The sequence below is a fragment of the Brassica napus genome, chromosome C2 (assembly GCF_020379485.1).
Source record: "Brassica napus cultivar Da-Ae chromosome C2, Da-Ae, whole genome shotgun sequence".
NCBI classification, from domain to species: Eukaryota; Viridiplantae; Streptophyta; class Magnoliopsida; order Brassicales; family Brassicaceae; genus Brassica; species Brassica napus.
This window is the reverse complement of record NC_063445.1, coordinates 30,895,867-30,905,250: the sequence shown is the minus strand read 5'-3', so window position 1 is coordinate 30,905,250 and position 9,384 is coordinate 30,895,867. Positions and strand designations below refer to the sequence as shown.

Below are 9,384 nucleotides of genomic sequence, written 5' to 3'. Positions count from 1 at the left end.
TGGAGACTTCATCTCCTTCTGGTGATGCTATCTTCCTGGTGAAAGTGAGGGGTTTCCTAGAGTCAACATCTATAAGCATGCGTCCTGCCTCAAGCTCAAGCGTATCAACATAACCGAGTCTATTCCCAATGTTCCGAAGGTTTTTAATTGTCCACAGATGTAGCGGAATACCAGTAATCTCGACCCAAAATGGGATTACCCAGGGGTAATCATCGTGAACCACAGGCTCCCATCGAACGAGCACAAACATGCAGAAGTTATAGTGAAACGGCCCCTGACGTAGCACGGAAAGGAGGTCCCCTTCATTCGCAAAGTTTAAAAGAAACTTTCCATTTCCAAGATCGTTAGCCGTGATCTTATCCTGCATCTCCCACTGCGCTGGCATTGTCTGGAGCAGCTTCTCAACCGACTGCTTCTTAGGGTTAAGAATCTTCCCGATCAGGGAAAGGCGGTAGTCACGAATGGTAGGCGAGTCATCCTGATCTGTGAGTTGAATGGGTTCATCATCCCTCTCATAACAGATCCCTTTCCCCTTCACGTCAGTCATATGAGCTGAACGTAAATGCGTCCCATGATGGACACGATTCATCATTAGAAAATGAGAGAGACGATGCCGTAAGAGTCACGTCGGTATCGCAGCCGTGATATCCCGAGGGTTTGAGATCAAGGTTTCACAGCCGTAATCGTGGAACGCTCCGATCGATGGTTGAATGAAGGGCCGCTGTAGATCAGCAATGAAACGGATCTATGTTTGGGGGGATGACCTTCGACGTGTGTATCGCAAACCGTGATGTCAAAGAACGCCCCGCTCGTGCTAGCTTCCTCGTGATAATCTCACGCCAAAGAGCGAGAGATTAGATGGAGATCACAATCTCAAAGGAGATCACGATCTGAAATCGCCATTGGAGTCGCCTAGGGTTTCCGCCGCGCAGTAAGGTTTCCAAAACACACAATCTATCAGTTTAAGAACTCGAAAATACATAAGAAAACAAAAAACCTTATAATAAAGAGCTGAAGACCAACAGTTACCGCGATTACGATAGCAAATATCTCTCTCAATCATATAATAATGTATCAAACAGGCAATTTAGTATTGTTATCATCTACAGTCATATTGTCTTCGTTTTCGATCATTTGACAAGACTTGGAAGTGGTCAAAATCTTCGAAACAGTCTGATCTGTCTCACTCCTCTTTCCCCAAAGAAACACGTTGAGGCCCGTTATAGTCACTACTGATCCAATTATACTGCATTTTTATTATACCATAAATAAATAAAAATATAAACATATCAGTGCATGTTATAAACGTATATATTATATATGATGTGAAACTGATATGATTTTTGGATTCAAATGAAACCTGCCGAGGTATAGAGGAGAGCGCAAGATGAGGAAATCAAATAACGTAGCGGACACGAGGCTAACGGGGCTAAATGTTGACACGAAGACTGCTCCCGTCCTTTTTATTGACCATGACGTTACCACTGTCGACATCGCTTGTCCCACTATTCCCTGTTTTTCAACCATATATCGTAATAATCTTATGTTGAAAATAGATGAAAAGAAATATATCGCAAATTCAATAAAGAAAATTATTAAAATTTTCAATTCTGTATTTGCGACGACAATCTTAAAAGATACTGTGAATGATTGGTTAGATTGTAACCGAAGAAATTTAACTGTAAAATTTATGGAAGAAGTAGTTTTGCTATCGTTCAAAAAAAAAATAGTCTTGCTATAACTGAAAACTAGATTTTGACCCGCGCTTAGAAAACGCAGATTTGTTTGTTTTTCATTTATTGATCGATTTATTGATCGAAAACTGATTTACAAACTACTATTATTTTTGTTTGGATCCATAACAATTAAGTTTTTAGGTTTTTATCATTTGTTTTTTTTTTTCTCTTCAAAATATGGTATTTGTTCGAAATATGGTAGTTATTCTATAATAATGTTTGAGTTTTAAGATTTGTTTACATATCCGACTTAGATTCATGGTTGAACCTATAGACCCGATACATTATATATAATCCGGTTCAAATTTAATGAGAAAAATCCTTAATTAAAAATCCGATATAACCCGGTAAAAACCCAAAAACTCACTATTAACCTGCGATCTGATACTATTGATCCGATAAAACAAAAAATATCGGATAGTATTTTTTTTAAAATTAATTAAATTACTCATATATTTTTTAATATTACATAAATGAGTGATTCCTTAGAATTTGATGAAATTTTATTATGTTATCCAAATAAAAAATGATAATATAAAAAATCTTATTGATATGACAATATTAGTTTATTTTCATTATTAATAACCTATTATATGTTTGTGTTTTAATTTTAGATTTAAATTTTGATTTTAAGATAGTTTTTAAAATATTCTTGAACACTCGTAATTTCCATATCAATATTATGTATAAAATGACATTATCCATGGAAAAATGATATTCAAATATGTGTATGATATATGGCGTAGGATATATGATTTTAGTTTGTATTGAAAATATGTATAATATTCAAATGGTCTATTTTGAATATTGATAAGTATATTTAAGAAAATAATATTTTCATGTTTGTTAATTTATTTATAGTTCATAATATATTTATACTTATATTAAATTTAAAGTGAGTATATCTTTTAAATATATATATATAGGCCCATTATTTATAGATCCATTTAGGTGTATATGTAGGCCCAAAACCAAAAGACTTAAATGCCATTAATGAATTTTATTAATCTCTTGTAAAAATAAGGGTATTTTTGAGAAAACTGCAATTTTCATTAAGGGTATAATTTGAGAATGATCATCTTTTAATGATATTGATTTATTGATGTAAATATTTTTGCAAAGATTTTTGTGTAGTTATTTGGGTTGTAACTGTAAGTTCTTAACTTTATGTATTCTTAAACAAAACATGTGAGATACACTACATATAAACAAAATAATTATTTATAACAATTAAAATACTTTATATTAATAATAAAAATTTAAATTATCAAAATCATACTATTACACTGTGTAATATATAATGATATTTAGATTAGTCAAAATTTTATTATTTTATAGTATTCAAAAGTAAATAAAATTATTTAGAATTTTAAAATTATACTAAAATTTAATATCTAAATGTTAATAATTATTACCTATAATTAACTAATTTATTTGATATTATACATGATTTTTACTTTATAGATACTACATATGAAATAATAAAGATATATCAATTTTCTCTAATCTACATAAAAAATCTTTATTTTTTGGTTGCAGATTGAAGAATAAAGCTAAATCATGATTGGTAAAAATTGGAAGAGTTTTGATGTAGTATTTAACTTTAAAATCAAATCTTAATCATGATCATAATTACTAAGATTTGATGATTTAAAACTAAACAAAGCTAAAGAATTGAAATAAAACCTATACAATCACCCACATTATGTTTTAAGGTATTTTTCTGCCTAGAGTATATTATACGATTATTTAAAAAAAAAAGAATTCACCTATTTTATCATATATATGTAAGGATGTAAAAATTACCTTCATATGCCTAATTTTTATTAGGAAAATGTAGAATTTCTTTGTAAATATATGGTATTGTATAAGACAAAATCAATGAGAAAATAGAAAATAAAGCTTTGTAAAAAAATCACAGATTATTAATTACTAGGACATTTTAGGTGTAAACCTTAGTCTTATTTTTAGCTTTCACAATATTTATAATAGAGAAAAAGAGATAGAAAATAATAAAAAAGATTGTTTCAAAGAATCTTTTTTCTGAAATTTTGAGAAGCATTGGTGGCATGTATTGTTGTAATAATGGTTTATTGTTTTTAATAATTAACATTTACTTACGTAATTATGTTCTATTATTTTTTGTAGCTACAATTTAATTACATAAGTAATTAAATTACATAATTACGTAATTACTTACGCAATTATGTTCTATTAATATCAGTAAAAATAAAATATTCTTTATTGGGGATCTACCTATTAATTAAAGATGCTCTCAGAAAAGGGTTTCGCAGTTGATAAAGCGACTTTTGAGATTACTACGAGAATGTTTAAAAAAAGAATGTCACAATAGATAAAGGTGACAATATCAAAGTGAACCCATTAGTTTACTTAACCCTTTTTAACCAGCGGGGGTGGTGTTGAGAGAGCTTCGGCTTCAATACGCACCCGGATTCGAACCGCTGGCCAGGCAATTGGGGTATCTAATTCCCCATAGTACCAAATGGTCCGCCTCGCACTGAGGGGTTGGCCCCTGGGAGTGGAAGTCCCTCCAGGTTAATCAAAAAAAAAAAAAAAAATCAAAGTGAAGAAACTTACTACTCTTCGTCTCTACTTAATGCCAATTTTATGTATTGCATATAGGACTGGGCAGTTTTATAATCTTTTTCTTAATGCCAATTTTATGTATTATTTTATTTTTTGCATATATTATGATATATGAAAAACTTACAGAAAAACTTACAGCGTAAAGGATAACGAAGATGACGAGTTTGTCTTTGATGATCCAATCTTCGATTTCTCTACTCTTATAAAGACTCAAAATGGCACATTGAAATGCTGCGAAGACCGACATGAGGCAAGTACTTGAGTACTTAGTACACGGATACTTAACGCTTAATTTCCCTTGAAACAACATCCATAGCGACAATAACACTATCCCAGTGAACAAGTAAACACAGCCTAGAAGCCATTTCTTTGCTTGGTCGTGACCATTGTTATGTAATGTAATGTTGTCAATAGCCTCTGGATGAGAATGAGGATTTGATACTTGAAGACCTTTGTAGAATGTTAAGAACATTGCTCCAAGTATGCAAATTAGGGTTCCTATTAACTTGAGCACGCCTGCTCTGCTCTTCAGTTTTTGTGCATTCTCTATTCTGCAATTTTCTTTTAGTTAAAATTAGGAGATCTTTTTGTGATTTTGGAAGTTCTAAACAGTAATTAAATTATTTTCATTACCTGAAAATAAGAGCTAGCGCAAAGGTAATAGCGGGTAACATGCTATTTAGAGCCATCGCAACAGTGGGTGACGTGTACGATAGTCCAAGCAGAAAGAAAAATTGCATCAAACTTGCCCTGCGTTATTTATTAGAAAGCAATGATAAATAAAGGAAACAAAGTATAGGGCTATTTTACCAAAAAAAAAAAAAAAGTATAGGGCCTTGTACTAAGAGATAAATAACGTGTTAGAAAACTCTTTTATCCTTTCTTCTTTTTTCCTTTTTTTTTTCTTTTTAGAAAGTAAACAAAATCATTTTAGCAACCAAAAAAGTTAAATAAAATCATGAAAGTAGTGGAAATAGGCAATAAAAAGAACACATGAAAAGGGACAAACCCAAGTAATCCGCTGATGAAATGCTCGCACAAGAGCATGAACGTTAACATTGGTCTTGTTTTCCTATAACAAAAAGGCATACAAAAATTAGGCAAATTTCATTACTTAAATATAAACACAATAAAAAATTGTATTACCTCTATTCAAAAAGATATGTGTTATAGAATTTTTACATGTATTAAAAAGATATTAAATTTTCATTATCAATGCATCATTTTTTTGTAATTAACTATTTCTCCAAAAATTAACCAGTGGAATTTTAATAAATAGAAATTTTGTTTTTGAAGTTTACAATTTACCATTAAATAACACATTGAAATGTAAAAATATATCATTTTGAAACAATTGTTTTCTAAAATGTGGCTCTTTTTTAAAATGGAAGGAGTACTGTAAATACACATATAATATGATTAAGCATATAAGAAATCATAAAAATATCATATGGATAAGTTTCTGATAAACCATAAAATAATTTTCATTTGTTAATATCAGAAAAGTCAGTTATAAGCTTTTAAATTTTTATTTAAAAATTTATTTTATACCATTGAAATATATTCAGTTAAAATAATTATACCCCATAATTATATTAAAATCTGTATTTTGAAATTTTCCTTAAGCACCCAAGAATCTGCAAGCCACTACTTACATGATATCTGAAACAATAAATCATTATATTACATAAATATGTAAATAGTCTGAATTTTAAGATATAGTTCTGCAATATTTGGTTCATGCATGAAAAACAAATAAATTTACATAACTTAATAAATTTTTCTGTTACTTTAAATTTTGTTATTAGCATAACTTTATAATGTTTTGTTACTTTAACGCACGAAATCAAATCATACGAATAAATTTACTTAAAACAAAACGTAGTAAAGTAACGAAGATCGAGTTTGGTACACAAGTATCAAACTGTTCGTACCTCTCCCAAATATAAGAAAACGGAACCAATATCAAACCAGAAATAGACATTCTATATGCAGCAAAGATCATATGATTAACACCAACATCAAGTGCTTTCTTAACGAGAGCATTAACTGAACCCATTGCAACACTTGATATTAGCATTACTATCACTGGTGCCCATTGTTCTTCCTTCATTTTCTCTCTCTCTCTCTCTCTCTCTCTCTCTCTCTCTCTCTCTTGATTTTTAAAAAAGATTTATCTAGTTTTGTTTCTGTAAAATCGAATGTTTTCTTTGCGTTTAACAACCACCTCCTTCCTGTCTACTTATATTTATAATAAAGTTTGTGGGTGGTTGCCACATTGGATTATCCTTTTCTTGTTCACCTTCATAGGTCATACTATAATTTTTTATATGCATAATAATTTATGACTCTATATAGTCTTTATAGAATATATATGGTCGTTATATTGTGTCGAAGATTTCTAAGTGTGGTAGTAGACTATCATTTTCGAAGACATCTTTAAGTCAAATCTCGTATTCACAGTCAGTTAATGTACATATGCATTAAGTTTATATAAGACCCCAGAAAACTGACTACTTCAAGTACTATTTCATCAGAATCTGAAACATCCAAAAGTTTCTTAAAATGGATATCTAATTAAGCACGTGTAACGGCCCGCTCCCCTGAAGTCTAGACCGGGGTTCGGAGTAGACGTTATAGACACGCGTCTACTCATTTTAGACCTCCTCCGTGTACTGTTACAGGTCCCGAAGATCCTGGACGCACTGCCTTCTGTGAAATACCAATCCAACCATAATTCATATACTTTTGTTTACAGTCATGCTCACAGAGAAATTGAAGGGAGGGAATGAATAAATGGGTTACTCAGTAAAGTAGTTTTACCAGACTCCCCACACGAAACTTTATGCTACTCAATGAGGAGAAAATGACTGACTAGCCACTAACAATCAATCAATGCAACTGCATTAGCATATCATCAAGCATTGCAAGAACTCAGTCATTGCTACACATGGAGTCGACTGACTTGACAGACCTGACACCAAACAACCTAGACTCTAAGGACCTATGGCATGCTCATGGAAGTCCTTCCACGTGTCAGCCTATCCTTTGAGATCGTACGTTAACAACTGTTTCGAGGATTCCTATTTAACTGCCCGCTCGCAGCTATTTGGCCCCTTTTGGCACTATCTGCCATGAGGTACTTGCAGCCACATCTGCCATGACACGGCATGGCTCGATCTTATGGCGTCCATTAACATTAAACCCACCCTTTCGCGGCCCATTACATTAATTCCGCCCTTTTATGGTCACATTACATTAACTAATCATCATCTTTCTAAACACTACCTATTCTCGGTGTCTTATATCATTCACATTCATTAACGTTCTCATTTCCATTATCCGTGACACATTCTCGGTGTCACATACAATACACATCACACTCATTATCATTCATCTTTCATTCAGTTTTGATACCAATTGCAACGATACCAATTGTAACTTCATCTAATTACTTAAGCATGTAGTTCTTTCTAGCAACTTAGCTTTCAAAGAAAGTCACTACAAGAATCAAGGCAACCAATCACACAAGCACGTAACAATATCATTCGTTCACATCAACACAAGGCAGTCCATTAAGTCACTTAATCAATATGAAAGTTCTTATGCAGCATGATTCATAGATCTATCAACCTAGCATCCATTATTATATATCAATCTAACTTCAAACAAGGTCTAACCAACCATAATTACAACATCAAGAAGTATAAAGAACATGAGAGAGAACTGTGTTCAAATCAGCTCACCTTCAACTAGATCTGGAGATAAATCTGGGAACTGGAATAAGAGAACAATAGATCGTGCAACAACAACGAACAACGACCAACCACCACTCGGTCACCACCATACACGGTCGCCGGCAAGGGGAGAGAGAGATCGGCTGGGGAGAGAGAGAGGAGAGAGATTTCGAGAGAGAGAGGGAGAGAGAGATAGAGATAGATAGATAGAGAGAGAGAGAGAGAGAGAGAGAGAGAGAGAGAGAGAGAGAGAGAGAGAGAGAGAGAGAGAGAGAGAGAGAGAGAGAGAGAGAGAGAGAGAGAGAGAGAGGTGAAACCTTGATGGCTAGGTTTTTCTATTCTCTCTAGATCTTTGCATAGCTACGCTTTTGTTTCTGAATGAGACAAATGGGAGAGGAGACATCTTTATTTATAGTAAAAAGAAGGGAAACCCTAGATTTATCCTAGTGGGCCACACTCCTAGTGGCTTCCTAAAGAAAATTTAAGGCCACAAGTTTTGGGTCGTTACAGTTCTCTCACTGTTAGTTGAAATTTGTTCATTAATTCCAATCTTCAAACTTCAAACATAACGGCTGAAACAGAAAAGAACACACACAATCACACATCAATCAAGGGAGGCACATAAAACGATGATAAAATTTACTCAAGATCTCTTTCAAAATAAATGAATGAATATAATAAATGAAATGGAGTACGACTACGATAGTTTTGAAACCTCAAGTTATCTATACAATCAATAGAAAACCTTTAGAAATGAAATACACCAAAGCCAACAAGTAAAACAGAAAGCATGTGTCCTACTCCTAAGAAATGATCCAAAAATCACAGCTAGCCACTACGGCGTGGAGAAACATGGACAGCCTCAGATCCAGGACCAGACAAGTGGGGTAACTGCCCGCTCGCAGCCATTTGGCCCCTTTTGGCACTATCTGCCATGCGGTACTTGCAGCCACATCTGCCACGAATCGGCATGACTCGAGTTTACGGCGCCCAGTAACATTAAACCTGCCCTTTCGCGGTCACATTACATTAACTCATCATCATATTTCTAGACGCCACCCGTTCTTGGCGTCTTACATTATTTACAACGTTCTCATTTTCATTATCCTTAGCATTAACCTTGACACATTCATTAGACATCTCCCATTCTCGGTATGACATACAATAAACATCACACTCATTATCATTCATCATTTATTTTAATCATTCATTATTATATGATACTAACTGCAACCATACGAGTTGTAACTTCATCTAATAACTTAAGCATGTAATTATTTCTAGATACTTAGCTTTCATAGACA

At 33.0% G+C, this 9,384-nt stretch overlaps 1 protein-coding gene across 1 annotated transcript; it reads right to left on the bottom strand.

Annotated features, from left to right (window-relative positions):
- Positions 1–981: 981 nt before the first annotated feature.
- On the bottom strand, positions 982–6,566 carry LOC106422175 (WAT1-related protein At4g01430). Its single transcript, XM_013863001.3, has 6 exons — positions 6,278–6,566; positions 5,353–5,415; positions 4,977–5,093; positions 4,480–4,894; positions 1,361–1,512; positions 982–1,246 (listed from the first exon to the last, which is right to left on the bottom strand). Exons 1-6 carry the CDS (start codon positions 6,454–6,456, stop codon positions 1,075–1,077), a joined length of 1,098 nt encoding a protein of 365 aa, XP_013718455.1. The 5' UTR covers positions 6,457–6,566; the 3' UTR covers positions 982–1,074.
- Between the last annotated feature and the right edge of the window lie 2,818 nt (positions 6,567–9,384).

Bases quoted from the DNA above. Each gene is read 5' to 3' on its own strand.
- LOC106422175 (XM_013863001.3), bottom strand. From the start codon at position 6,456: ATGAAGGAAGAACAATGGGCACCAGTGATAGTAATGCTAATATCAAGT. The intron at 1,513-4,479 runs GTAAGTTTTTCT...GTTGAAAAACAG, and splicing joins TCTTCGTTATCCTTTACGCT to GGAATAGTGGGACAAGCGAT. The intron at 1,247-1,360 runs GTTTCATTTGAA...ATAAAAATGCAG, and splicing joins TCTCCTCTATACCTCGGCAG to TATAATTGGATCAGTAGTGA.